Source organism: Clarias gariepinus, chromosome 2, assembly GCF_024256425.1.
Source record: "Clarias gariepinus isolate MV-2021 ecotype Netherlands chromosome 2, CGAR_prim_01v2, whole genome shotgun sequence".
NCBI classification, from domain to species: Eukaryota; Metazoa; Chordata; class Actinopteri; order Siluriformes; family Clariidae; genus Clarias; species Clarias gariepinus.
In genome coordinates, this window is record NC_071101.1 from 44,481,201 (window position 1) to 44,496,516 (window position 15,316).

The window sequence follows — 15,316 nt, forward strand, 5'->3', positions numbered from 1 at the left end:
AGTATGTATAACGATCCACCGAGCGTTCTCGGGGCGCACGCTGCTTTAATCAGAAGAACAGAGAAAGTTCTGCTTCCCAGAGTCATGCAGCATCTGTTCCCCATTTACAAGATGTCCATCCAGTTCTCAGCATGCAGCCCGCCATGCTCAACCGTCCCATGTCCTCCTTTATTAACCTCGTATTTATGTAAACAAAGTCTCACGGAGTTTAAAGAGATTATGGACATTTCAATACGACCTCATATGTGTTAATCTCTGGCGGATTGGGAACGCTCATGAGCGATACCAAGATACGGTATTATTAACGATCATCCTATGGCTTACTTACAGACCTAAAGCTGACTGCTAGACCTGGAGAAACAAATCAGGCTAATGTTTTGCAGCTGGGCTAGCATTCATTTTCAAAGTAGACAAATAAACATGTGCACATGTCCCGAAGAGTCAAATGTTTCACAAACATGAGAAGGAATCTGATGCTTCCAGTCAAACAACCTGGTTTATTTCAGGTTGCTATGTATGCTACCCAAGAAGAGAGGATCTGGTGCTGTACTTAGGGTTGGTATCTTTATTAAAAGACTGGCATAATATAATGCTAAAGTCACAGCATGGCTGTAAACAGTCCTAACGATGGTGAGGACATGATATTAGACAGAAATAAACCTCATTACCTCAAGCTGATTGACAACATAAGCTCTCAATAAGTTAAGCCCTAGATCTATCATCAGAGGATGTTTTTCAAATAAGCTGACAATGGAGAGTATGTCTGTTATAGCACACATGTGAACCATGACACCAACAGTAGCAAGTTAGGAAAAATAAAGGAAGAAAGGGAAAATCTAGGCTGGATCCCTGAATTCGAGCTTAACAAAGACGTTTGAAAATATAATAATAATAATAATAATAATAACATAAAGTCTGACTTGCTAAAGAAATTGCTTCCTCGTGCAAGCTTGTACTGAAACAGCATGTGTTTGAAACATGTGTCCTGACATCCTTTACATCCAAGTCTGTGAACGTATACCATACTTTATCTGACTGCATTGTGCCTGAGATTCTGTTTACATGAGTTTCGACTAATGGGAACATATCATTGGTTTCACTTGTGTCTTTCACTTGTGTTCACTGGTGTTGCAGAGGAGAACGTCCTGGTGCGTTTGGTGAACGGTTCCGCGGCACACGAAGGCCGAGTGGAGGTGTATCACGAGGGCCGCTGGGGGACGGTGTGCGATGACGTGTGGGATAAGAAGGACGGAGATGTCGTGTGCAGGATGCTGGGATTCCGCGGAGCTCGAGAGGTCCACAAAACCGGACGATTCGGACAAGGTAAGGCGCGTACTTCGGACATGCTGTGGTGCGTTCGAGCGGTGACCTTACACAAACCATCTACAGAATTACGCCAGTGTTATTATTCAGTTTAATTTACAGCATTAAGAGCCCAGAGTGTGTCGTGGAAAAGTGTGTGTTGGCCAGCTGCTCCTATTGAACACCGCTAGCACTGAAGTCACACACTTTCCTGGCAGCTTTAGCAGCCGCGTCAGATTAAAAAGCCCGAGCGCCAGAGTTCCAATCAGGCCACCGGTTTGTTTTTGCAGAGGTTTTATTAGTGTGTATTAGAGCACGTCAGGACTGACATTAATACAGCTTTATTAGGAAAACTCGTCACACACCGGAGCTTGAAATATCAATCACATAAAGAGAGTAAATCGATTTTCCAGAGTGTGTGTGCATGTGTGTGTCACAGTGGGATGATTTATCCAGTTTTGCTTGCACTCCGTGTACTCCGGAAGATCACAGAATTCTTTACAACTCATCATTATTTTTGTATCAGGATAAGAATCATCCAAAAACATCCCATCTTACCGCCTTTAGCATTAATTACGTTGCACAGTGTGAAAATGATTGCTCATGTCACTCTTTCACAATTTGACCTGCTGATTCAGTACATTTAGGTGGTCAGCTGACTTCATTTTATTGCCCCATACCGATGGTGAGTCTAGACCTGAGTAACTGATCAACCCCAGATTATAACACTGTCTCCAAGGGCTTGTACAGTGGACACTATGCATGATCACTTCATGGGCTTCCCTTCTTACCCTGACACGCACATCACTCTGGAATAGGCTCAATCTCTACTCATCAGATCAACATGACCTTTTTTTATTGCTTCAAATTCAATCTTCATGTCCTCAAGCGAGTTTTCACTTTTCAAGTGTTGTTTTCCTGATGAGTCTCACTAACAAGTGGTTTCCTAATGGACACACAGCTGTGGGTTCTCATAACACTGTGTGTGTCGAAATGCTTTAACTTTCACAATTAAACATAGTTCTAAGTTCTACTGTCAATTTTTTACCCTCCATATATAATTTTTTTCTGACCACATTTCTTACACAAAGGTGAAGGTTAAGGACAGTCATGTTTTAATAATGTGTTGGACAGTTCTTAAATCAGTTACAGCAGTTTCAATGTTACTCAATTGTTTTTGTCTTTGATGCAGGCTAATAATTTAACCCTTATGAAGTGGCGACTTTATTTTCTCTGGGGGCCGGGCAGTGTATATACTGTGTAATAGCACGTTTGCTGTAAAGTAGCTGTAAAGAGTCTGACCCATTCAAGCCTCTATTTATTCTCAAATGGGGAAAAGGAAATGTCTCTATATCAATGATCAACACCATTTACTGACTTAAAAAAAATCAGTCTATATAAACTATCTACTGTACAAGTCTCTGTGAACAAACAGTTCTTAGAGCAATGATAAAGTACTAGCCTGGTGGCACGGTGGCTTAGTTAGCACTGTTGCTTTTGATTTCTGCCTCGGGGTCTGTGTGCATGGAGTTTGCATGTTCTCCCCATGATTGGTGAGTTTCTTCCGCATTCCTCCAGTTTTCTCCTATAGTATGAAAACATGCAGATTAGACTGAATTGCCTGTAGTGTGTAAATGCTCATATTAGTGTTGACAGGAAGTCCTAACACGGTCATACAAATGGGAAAAAATACAATAGTCACCATTGGCATTTATGGTCCCTAGTTGGACTACAGAGGTTCCTGGATGGATGGATGGATGGATGGATGGATGGATGGATGGATGGATGATGGATGAATGGATGGATGGATGAATGGATGGATGAATGGATGGATGGATGGATGGAAAGTATTAATCTACAACACCCGCCTTGGGCAGTAATGTGCAAATGTGGCCACTGCTAATATTTAAAAAGTGTAACTTTCTCATTGGAAGTAGAAAACCTCTGTGTTTTTTTTGTTGTTGCTGTTACAGTATCTAAACAAATATCTGCTGAATTACTAAAATAAGCCTTTTCATTATTCAATATAGAAGGAAAACATTTGCCTCCAAAACAAGTTCTCTCTCCCACACCCACCAACCCACCCACACACACACACACACTTCTGCTAAAAAACTGATTATAAAACAGTACTGTGGGATTTCTGGGCAGCGTGTGTGTTATAGCTCAGTGGGTTGAATAATTTATAGAAATGTTTGCGATCAGAAGAATCTGCTCGTGAGGAAAACAGCGGCGCTACGATGAAATGAAATGTTCTTGCTGTGATGTTTAAAGATTCTGAATGAGCGGAGATTTCTAAAGCATGAGGTCAGGATAAGAGTTCATTATAAACGGCTGGATGTGTTATTCAGATTCTAGAAGCGGCTCCCTTAAAGGGCCTCACTGTGTGTGTGTATGTGTGTGTGTGTGTGTGTGTGTGTGTGTTTTCAGAAAACACTGCAGTCATATTTCATTTCTCATTTATTAAAATCACGTGTGTGTTAAGGTTGGAGTGTTTAGATCGAGGACAGTGGGAGCTGCAGATACACAGATATACTGTATGCGTGTGTGAGAGACAGAGACAGATATGCTCGGACATGCCTAACTAATCCAGATTTGTAATGATGGCGCACACACACGTCTGCTCCAAATCCAAACACACACACACAAAATCACACCTCGTTCCAAGTGACATGCCAGGAAAGATTTAAAGATTGATGAGCATTTCGTCTTCCTGATCGTCTCGCTCGCTCGCTCTCTACCACACAGCTGCAAACATCTGTAAGCTGTTACGAGATCTGACGTCCCTCAGAGGCGCTCGACTCGCCAACGTACTGCGGCACTTTTACAATTTGGAGGTTAAGTCTAAATAAATAAATAAATAAATAAATAAACGTCAACTCGTCTAGTATGTGACTCGAATGGAGCTCTGAAACCACGTGTCATATTTAACACTCCACTATTTTACCTCCAAGTGTTTAAATCAATGTAGCGTGAAATGTTCTGGAAAAGTTTTGGCTCCTCTCGCTTACAGTTACAGTCTCTTCCTGATGTACGATCTGTCGCTTATGCTGTTCTGCATTTTACAGACTTTTGCTAACGTATAAAACACAGCACGCTTGCATTTTCCACAGCCATCGCCGCTCGGCTGATTATGTTGTTTCGAAAATTGAGAGTGATTTGGCGCGTAAGGCATTTTGGACGTCTTGCGAAGGTTGAAGGAGCGGCTCTGAAGCAGTTAGTTTCAGGATTAGTTTGAGAGAGAGAAGAGACGGGAGAACGAGAGGGAGGAAGGGAGGGAGGGAGGGAGGGATGAGAGATTTAGTGGCTCCAGTGTTTTAATGAAAACCAAATGAAGAGGAATGAGTAATTGCTCACTTCAATTCTTCACCTCTTCGGTCAGGGACGCAAACATGGAATAGAAACAGTTCGGCTGTAAATCAGTCACGTTTAACCCTTAACGCTCGTGTATCCACCAGAGCAAAGATTTCCACTCATAACTACACATATTAATGTTGTTTTGATATAGTTACTGAATAACAGGATAACTTTGGGGTAAAACCAACTGCGGTTGTGTTGAGGGTGCCAGTGGGATAACTTCCGAGCCGAGTAGTGTAACTACATTACCGAGACATCCAAAGCCACAATCATCTGCTAATTACTACACTAATTATCACTAAACAGTGGTTTTATATACTGAAAGCGAGGAGACTCCTTCTAAAACTGCAATTAAAACATCACCTTGTGGAACACTTCACCATTTATAACAGGCCTGTGGTATAACACAGTACAAGACATGTTGTGATCGGAAACTAATCAATGACAGGGTAGTGGGGTGTGGCAACACTTCCTGAATTCTGTTATTTCTCTCAGTTATTTCATGGGAAAAAATCCAGTTTTTAATCGTTAATCAATGATAATGAGGCATAGGTGTTTGTGAGAACAGGAAGTGACTACCAAAAGTCTTCACTATAGCAATAATCAGGCGTGTAAATATCAGCTCGTTTTTTCATTACCAGATGTAGTTCGTAAAGCGTCTGCCATTCAAGACCCTGTGTATAAGCTGTTACTATAGAAACATAATAAAAACCGACCATTTGACTTACAGTCGGAGCTGAGAATTTATCATCGCTAGAAGGGAACTTACATTTTAGCAAAGAAATAGACCTGTGAGATTTAATTGAACTTTGATTCACTGAGTTCATGAGTCTGAATCGTTTTCAAAGAACAGCTTTGCTTAGTTTTTTTAGATAAACTTTCAAATGATAAACACTTGAAATTGACGGTTTCCTCATAAATATGATGCAGCTTTTGCTGAAAATACAAAACGTTCCATTTTCTGCGAATACTCGCATTTTGCAAGATTATCACTTTTTTTTCTACTTCTACTTTTTTATTGTGTAAATAGTTATGGAATTGCAATACCTCAATACTGCCACATACTGGACCGTAGTGTGGAGCAGAAGATCTGGCATGGCAAAAGAGTATACTGTTGTTTTGTATGAGACAGGATGTTTAAACATGAATAATGCAAATTACACACGATTTCTATGTTTTAAATACTCTTAGTAGTTTCAACACTTGAAACCTTAAATAAATACCGTATGGCTGTTTAAGACAAATCAGACCATAAATATTAGTGTTGTTGAATCGAATGGAATGTTAGGCCCATAAACTGAACCAAATTAAATCGTCTATGTATTCTCTATGAAAGAACCATGTTTGCATTTTCTGGAGTTATTTGGGGAAAAGCATGTGTGGTATGGTGAGTAAGTGTTCAAATTGGCAAAATACAGGAAAGAATTCAGTGTTTTTGCCAAAAAACAAAAGCTGTCAAAGTAACAACATCAAGCTGGTGATGTTACTGGAACCAGCAAAGATCTCAGATGTGAATTAGACTCGGACATAGATATAGGTTTGCCTAAAAACCCCGGATAGTTCACTATGCTCTTTGTGTAAGAGTCCTGCTTGTTGAACGCATCTTAACAAATCCCAGATAAGACCTATAGTGTTAGATTTGCTTCTCTACTGCCTGACTCCTGCCTGTCAAGCTGAAACGGTGAAGAAATGAGAGTGTGGTTGGTGAGTGAGTGCTGCATGCGTGAGTGCCAGGAGAACATGAGCAGAGATGAGACATTAATGGAAGCTGTCAGGGTTTCCAGTTTGGAAGTAGTTTCACTTAAGTAGAAAAACATCGGGCAATGAGTGTAGAGTGTCTCACCTCACCAGAGACCCCTCCAGCTCTGTGTGTGTGTGTGTGTGTGTGTGTGTGCCCAAGATTGTCACACAATTTATTTTTTTCAGAACTCGACTCTGATTGATCAGACATATGGAGTTGTTGATTAATTTACTTTAAAAGCAGCTCTGACTTTAGTTGAAGGTGTCTATTGATTCCCCCATTATGCTGGATGCTCTAAATAATCAGTTGAAAAACGTCATCTGTATTTTTCTGGAAGAATGTAAAGAAGTTTGAAAGGTGCCTCAAGTGTCAGTGCTTTATAACAGTCTAAAGTAAAGCTTGTAATAGCTTAACATAGAGTAATAATGACAGATTAGAGGACTTTAAACACCAATGCACTTCTCTCTTTTACATAGATGTGATAAGAGGACTAAGCACATTTTTACACCAGGCAAGATTGATTTGTATCATGCCTACGTGTGCCCAGAGATTTCAGAGGAAACTGACGGCACTGATGATGTTGCAGATACGGAATTGGCTTCCATATCTGAGTCAATTAGTGTCGAGTATACTAAGCACATAAGCTGGGGTCGGCAATGGTCGAGCCGAGAATGCTTGTGTTCTCACTGATCAAAATTAACCAGACTTTGGGGTGAAGTGTTCTCGTAAATGATCTCAGGGCCCTACTGTGAAATCTAAAAATGCCTTAAATATCATTGCCTTCTGAGTAAGGTGTTAACCAAAGTCAATGAATAACTACCTTCTGTGTCTTTCTGTTTGCAGGTAAAGATCCAATCTGGATGGATGACGTGGCGTGTATCGGCACAGAGGAAACCATCCACCAGTGCAAGTTCTCTGGATGGGCCAAAACCAACTGCGGGCACGTTGAGGACGCTGGTGTGACGTGCAACACCTAAACCTTTTTCTGATTCTGAATGGACTGCTTTGTTTTGGACTGCAGCACAACAGCTGATTGGCTGACAGGGTTACGTGGCAGATGTGGTCCCTCTCCAGGCCACCATAGAAAGACTAGAGGAATCGTTTGGGCCTCATTTTCAGCAGGTTGGTGTTGGGGATTCATAAACCAACAGGGACCAATGCCAGGCAAATAACCAGGCTGGCAAACGCACAGTCTTTACTAAAAACAAACAAAAGGATTGTATGTACATCCTTAAGCATTAAGTGATATAGATTGTATCGTAGCGCAATTTTATTACAGACAACCTCATTTTTATGATGCCAAATCCACTCTTAAGGCTTGGAATAGAAAGTGTGTATGACACACAGCAGTATTAACAGATATAAATATATTTGTCCCATGTGCCATGAATAGGCAAGATTCACACATTGTTTTACTTGAAGTTTGGTATCTTGTGCCTTTGATATTTTCTAGTCTTCACTCATCAGCATCTGCTTTTTCGCTTCACACACCTCTTCCCGAGTGTCCTTGCCTTAAGACGAGTAACCAGATTCAGGGTTGATTGCAGAGTTTATAGCAGGGTGGAAGTTTCTGGAAATTCACCCGCTTGCATGGATGCGTGCCGGATTTCTTCTCACTCGTTCAGGCCTTGATCGGTTCGAAAATGATTGGAACAAAATCTCTCATCATGGCATATCTCCAGGCATCAGTGTTGGTTAAGGGCTCATGATTTATCACAGTTTGCTCCTTTATTGTAAATGAAGTGCTGTAAATGAAGCTGAGCCATGTCTGGTGCCCAAAGTCAAATTGTTTAGTCTGCAGCAACACTTATTATTACTAACATCACACATACACACTTGACTCGTAGCACTTTTTATCTTTTAGCTTCTTTAATAGCAGGATAAATTAATATTTACTACATTTACTACTAAACTTAACTGGAACTGTTTTCTAAATGAGTAACACTTAAACATTAGGACACGCCCCCTTCCCATCCAAAATAGCTACGAGATTCAACGAACAACGATCTACGTTCACAATAGCAAGTAATTAGAATCAAACAAGGCCGCGATTTCAGCCTTATTTACAGTTATTATTATTATTATTATTATTATTATTATTATTACATACAAATTAGTTCCTTGGTTCCTCGGCCACAATATAAATTTCTAACTACATTTATTTCCTGCAAAACCAAAATAAAACTTTCACCTATGGTTTCATTTCATCTTATTGCGCTGTTAGCATTAACTATTTAGCTTTAGCTACAGTACTACCATCATTTCATTGGAACTAAGAATGCTGTCCGAGCCACGCCCACAGGAAAGGTTACCGCTCTAAACAACATAAGCAACTTATCACAAAATTATGATGATCGACTACATTTAGTATAAAGAACAAATTTCTGTCTTACCTGTCACACATATTATTGTCTATAACATTAGTAAACACTATATGGACAAAAGATTTTGCCCAAACCTGTTTATTGAATTCAGTTGTTTCAATCAATCAGGCCCCTTACCCCCAGTGAAGGGCAATCCTAATGCTTCAGCATACCAAGACATCTTGGACAATGCTATGCTTCTATACAACTTTGCGGTGAAGTTGTGAGAGATGTTTGGGGACGGCCCTTTTCTATTCAAACATGACTGTGTCCCAGTGCATGAAGCAAGGACTATAAAGACATGGTTTGATGAGTTGTGTGTGACTGGCCTTAAAACAGATCCCTGACCTCAACCCCATCAAGCACCTTTTGGATGAATTGAAACAAAGATTGCGAGCCAGACTTTCTCGTCCAACATCAGTGCCTGACCTCATAAACGCTCTACAGAATGAATGGGCACGAATTGCCACAGAAACACTTCAAAAATTTCCAACTTCCAAAGAGTGGAAGCTGTTATAGTTGCAAACAGGGTCCTAAGTCCATTATATTTGGATACAATGTCATTGCAGGTTTTAAAAATATCTTTGTCCATATAGTGTATCTGAACACACACACACACACACACACCTCATAATCTGTTTTTAAAGCAATGTATTGAGTGTACAGAGGTTCAATGCTCACCTCACGTCTCCTTAAGTGCCTTTTTTTCTACGTCAGGGTGACTGAAGAGAATAATCGTCTGCCAAAGAAGACACACACTTAGCTTCTCCTCCACAACCACCTACAGAGACACATTTAATACAACTTCTCTTGTTTTCTTAAAATTCCCAATCTCCAGTCTTGTGTTTTTTGTATATTTATACCTCATTTTTTCTAATACATTAATAAAGATGACAATTTTATCCGACACAGGTGCCTAATAAAGGCAAACCATATACACATCTCCTACCTTTAATGCATCACATCACTCAAGACTCTGCAGACCGAGCTGGTATTCCTAGGAGAGATCCGAGCGAACCATTTGAACCCGAGTGCCTTAAAAGCAACATGAATCATCAGGAGCGCTTACAGTGGGAAAAGCCTTAAATCTTTTAAAGGACTGTTTTTATCATCAGCATTTTAGTTTCTGTTTCTGTCTTAGTCCCTGTATTAATGTAAATAATTTTTGATATAATCCATCCTGCACATTCAGTGTCCTGAAGCAACGTCTCAGACGGAGAAGAAAATACCATGAATATACAGTTTTTATTAGGGGTTTTGTTTTCAATCTCCATATGAAGAGAGAATAAACCATGTTTACGCATACCTGTGCTTCTGACTCTTTTTAACGGATGTGTGTATGAGAGGCTCCGCCCACAGGATGCAGGTGGAAGCAGGTGCAGAGCGAGCAGATGTGGCAGCGAGCAGATTGCGTAGAGCTGCTTTGTGATTATTTCGATTGTTTAAAGCGCTATACAAATGAAATTGAATTGAATTGAATTATAAGTGAAGAAAAAAAGGAATTAAGAGAGACGGGAGAGAAAGGGGTGAGGGTTTGGTGTTTGATGGAGACATAACGAGAGAGCGAGAATGAGAGAGACAGAGAGTAAGAGAGATGAAAAACTGAGAGAGACAAAAATGGAAGATGGAAAAGAATGTGATAGACAGAGCGAGAGTAAGGTGAAAAGAAAAAAGAGAAATCGAAGGAGATATTACGGTTAAAGAGGTTGGATGAAAAAAGGAAAATAGAAGATGAAAGAGATAAGGTAAGAGAGATGGGAGGGAGGGAGAGAGAGAATGAGCAAGAGAAAAAGAGAAAAAGAGAGAGAATTTGGGAGCAATTTTTACTTTATACATAAGGAATAAATAAATAAATAAATAAATAACTGTAATAAATAACTACTAAATGAATGTAATAAAGTCTTTAAAATAATGATTGTGTAAAACAGAGCTAATCTTTAATTAAAGTGCTTCTTGCCCCATTAAAACACCAATTTCTCTCAAAAGTATGATTCTCTGTTTTCTTATAAAACAGAGAGAGAGAGAGAGAGAGAGAGAATAAGCGAAAGAGAGATACTGTAGTAAGTGAGATAGGAAGAGTGAAGTAGAAAGAAAGAGGAAGTAAAAAGGGAAATGAAGGAAAGATTACAGGTAGATGAGTGGGTAGGAAGAAAAGAGGAACATGGAAGAAGGAAGAGGTTATAATAGAAGAGATGGGGGAGAATGAGTGAAAGAGAGAGAATGGGATGACAGAGAAAGAGATGGTGTGTGAAGGAGAGAAAAAGAGAAATTAAAAAGGAAAGAATGAGATGATATAAGAAATGATACAGGACAAATTGAGACAAAAACAGAAGAGAGTGAAGGAGATACAGCTTTATCAGAGCGAGCTGCTTTCCAGTAAGAATTTTGTTGATCTGGCAACCCTAAAAGGTTACGTTAAAACCTCACTTGATGTACTATGGCACCAGTACTGTGACTCTCCACCCAGTGACTTTTAGGAGTGTCAGAATGAAAATGAGATACAACAGTAAGAAAGATGGGGTGATAGAGAGAGAGATGCGAAGATTATGAAGAGTGAAAACAGGAAGAAGCTGAAGTCTTAATTAATTAATATAAGAAAAAATTGTCATGATTATTAAAGGAATAAAAGACCAGATTGTGCTGATGTAGCACTGGCTGCATGGTTGATCATTTTCCTGTAACTGCGTGACACATGAATGACACAAGCTGAAGGCCAGACGTTCAACCAGAAGCACAGCGACGCCGTGTCGTCCTGCAGCACTGCTCTCTGTCACTAAACACACAAGCTCTTTATGTGCAACACGGCTCTTACTGTAAATACACCAAGCGGTCGTGAAGGAACGAGGCGAAAAGGGAAAAGAGCCCGAGATCAGACGCAGAGAATAACACTGGCTCTTTATTTGTCCTCGGGGAGAGTGATAAAGCTCCTGTGTTCTCTGTCAGGCCAAGAGGATTAAAGTTCCAGAGGTCTGCTTTGCACTAGAGTTTACTGAATTCCTCTGGGTTTTTTTTTTTATTAATGTAATGACACACACATTAGCTGATCTTGGAGTTGATTTAGTTTTAGATAAGACCCAAAAAAAAGCACACGCAGTCTTGTGGATTATGTCTGATCTGATGCTGCAGTGATCACTCCATCTCCCTGACGCAAACTCCATAAAGAATAAAAGACTGTTGTTGTGCTGTGGCAGGAAACTAATCAACACCAGCACCCAGCGATGAAGCGCTATTGTGCTGAAATATGACCTTAAATGTATTTATTTTTATTATTATTATTATTATTATTATTATCAGTAATCACATCTTTATTAGATGTGACACCAGACATCGCGCTAGATTTACAGCCTTGATGGAGTCCAAAAGAGAAATACGAGTTGTTAAGAAGCTAGAAAACATTTTTTAAAAACGGCTGTTGACATAAATGTGTTTTTACTGGAGTCGGAGCTCAGACTGTAAATGTTCTACAGCTCGGTTTTCCCATAAAATCAACTCGTGGCCTTATTTGACCACACAGGGATGGAGCTTTTTGGTTAACGTGACCTCTTAATACAACAGATTGGGTTTCTTTGGATGTTTTGCTCATAAATTTGTAAGAAAGTGTGTCAGCTCATGATCTGTGATCTATGATCTCCAATCCGCTGGCATCAGAAGCTTCAGATTTGTGAGATTTGGCCAACTCGGCTCTCCTGAAAGAGAGAATGGCTTGCAACACTGTGGGAAAGAATGAACAGCACTGAAGAATAAACTCTGTATAATTATGTTGTCGCCGTATAAATGCGGTATCACCGTGGGAGTGGAAAGGATGAACGAGTCCATTATAAGTACTGCAGTCTAACACGACCTCCTTGTATTTTGCTTTAGAAGTGCATTACTTTTTCATTTATTCCAGTTTAACAATAATCATAAATGAAATTCACATCCAGTTGTCAGGAAAATGTTAAATCGCAGCTCTTATTTTCTTTTCAAAAAATGAAAAATATTACATTTATTTCTTACTTGCCTGATCAGACAACAGCATGGGGCATTTTCATGCATTACATTAATGAGCTTTTTAGCTGTAATGAGGATCTTTCATATATTGTACTAAGCTCAAACGCTGAACATTAAATTCAATTAAATTTAATTTATATAGTGATTTGAACAGTGATGAGCAGGCTGACGGTGACGATGGCAAAGAAAAACTTCCTGAGATGGCAATAGGAAGAAACCTTGAGGGGAACCAGATTCAACAGGGAACCCATCCTCATTGAAGATAAACAGTGAAGGGACAAGAGAAATGTTTAAGTTTATATGATCTCCAGGTCGTTATTGGAGGCTCAGGTACAAAACCGTAGAAAATTTTAGTCCTGAACTATAAAGCGATTGCAGTGCATCATAAAACATTTCGAAAAATAATACACAATATTGGTGGGAAAACATCAAAAGAAAAAACATATATTTGACTGACCCTGCGCTTAAACCCTACTGTAGGGGCTTAACTGAGAAATGCAGAAAAATCATTTTACGCAGTTCTAAGATCCATGTGACAAATAATTTCAACCAGAAATTCAGTTCTGATCTCAGATATATTTCTAGTACTGAAAGTAAACGATTCATAGCAAAATCAAAACAAAGATAACCACTGCCAATTTAAATGCACATGAATGCACCATTAGAAACATTGAAATTCCCCATGATGCGGCTTGAGAGCTGTGATTTAACTGTGCATGTTGATGTGTTTCCTTTCGAAGACGGAAGTCAGTCATACTGTCTTGAAATGATTAAACGATTTGCACTAAGAGCACCAATAGCCTCCAAGATGCACCACAACCCTGACCACCTAAACAAAAGGAGGAAGGTACCCTGTTCAAGTCAATCATCATCCATCAGATCCCTGTGGTACGCTTATAGATAAACAGTTATGGTCATTTGTTTCTTTTGTATATAAACAGACTGTGTTTGTTGGTAACAAGCTGCTACTGGGAAGAGACAAATCCTAACCACAGTGTGGGTGTCGGGGCAGGACGTGTAGCACTCCAGAGAGCATCTTACTGGAGGAACACAGGGGAAAGATTTAAACCATTTTCCTGGATGTGATATAATGGATAAAGGGTATAATTTAATGTGGGACTACTGATTATAGGGTCCCAAGTTCACACCCCAGCACCACCAAGTCCTTGAGTAAGACCTGTAACCCTCAACTGCTCAGATGTACAATGAAATAAAGTCACTCTGGATAAGGGCGTCTGCCAAATGCCATAAATGTAAATGTCCATAGTAAGGGCACTTCCATAGGATTTAAACATAGTGAGAATGCGTCCTCTCATCACTTCTACCACATGGCTGAAGCAACACAACATCACCCTCTCTTGTCTGCTGAACAGTAATACAACTGCATCAAATGTTCATAAAAAATATTATTATTATTATTATTATTATTATTATTATCGGAAAAATATCTGATCACAAGTTAGATGATTGATCATCACCCATAATTCTCAGAAGACTGGAAGATTGCTGAATGTAAAGAGCAAAACAAAAAGAAAAAAAAAGGTGAAATGAAAAGGCAGATAGATAGATAGATAGATAGATAGATAGATAGATAGATAGATAGATAGATAGATAGATAGATAGATAGGAGTTTATAACTTTATTTTTCCAAAGCTGCATGATGATACTGAAAAGAACATTATTCTAAACATCCACAAGGTGGCGCTGTACTTTAATACCTTTTTAGTGTGTGTGGAGCTTTACACTCACTGTACGATTTGTTATAATCTACAATACCTAATTTTTTTTTTCATACAGAAAATTATTTACCGTATTAAGAGAGATGAGCTTTAAAACAGTAAAAGAGTTATACTAACATTAAAGAATTTAACATAAAAAAATGCCAAAAATAAAACTGTAATTAAAAGGAGCAAAGAACAAACTGTAAAAAAGGGAACACACTGTGTAAAAGCCTCGAAAGATAAAAAGATATAACAAAATCTATAGGAACAAAACATTAAAACATACGGAAACATGCGGAAAGCAAACAACTAAATATAAAGAAAAAACTATAGTAAAAACACAAAGACAAAATGTAAAGAATGATTTATGGAGATTAAAAAAGTAAAGAACAGAACAGAAACAAAATGCAAAGAATGTGGGGTGTAAAGTATGAAACTGAACTTTAAAAATAAATTAAATATAATTAAAATTAAATGAAAAAATACAATTTATGGACTTGAATTTAACGAGGAGAATGGAAAGCAAATGTGAAGAACAAAAATTTTAAACACGGAACAGGATGTAAAGTAAGAACCAAAGAAATGGAATGGACACAATGAGAAAGCAAAGAAGGGAAAGTAAATAACAAAAAGTGAAACATCGAAACAATGCATAACAAAAATGGAGATCAGTTGTTAAGAGTGTAACCAAAACAAAAGGACAAGAACAAAAAAGGGATAAAAGACTTAAAAGTAAAACAAAAAGAAAAGAACTGAAAGGACAAAAAGTTACAGAAGTGAACAGAATGGGAGGAAAGGAGTAGAATAGTAAGAAACAACATCTACTTATAAAGTTATAACAT

The 15,316-nt window shown here is 38.8% G+C and overlaps 1 protein-coding gene across 1 annotated transcript in view; it reads left to right on the plus strand.

Moving 5' to 3' along the window:
* scara5 (scavenger receptor class A, member 5 (putative)) overlaps positions 1-10,068 on the plus strand; it is a 69,018-nt gene extending 58,950 nt beyond the window's left edge. The window contains exons 9-10 of the mRNA XM_053479851.1: positions 1,135-1,323; positions 7,244-10,068. Of these exons, the coding sequence (XP_053335826.1) occupies positions 1,135-1,323; positions 7,244-7,377 (323 nt within the window). The 3' untranslated portion in view covers positions 7,378-10,068. The remainder of the gene's footprint in view (positions 1-1,134; positions 1,324-7,243) is intronic.
* Positions 10,069-15,316: the final 5,248 nt, after the last annotated feature.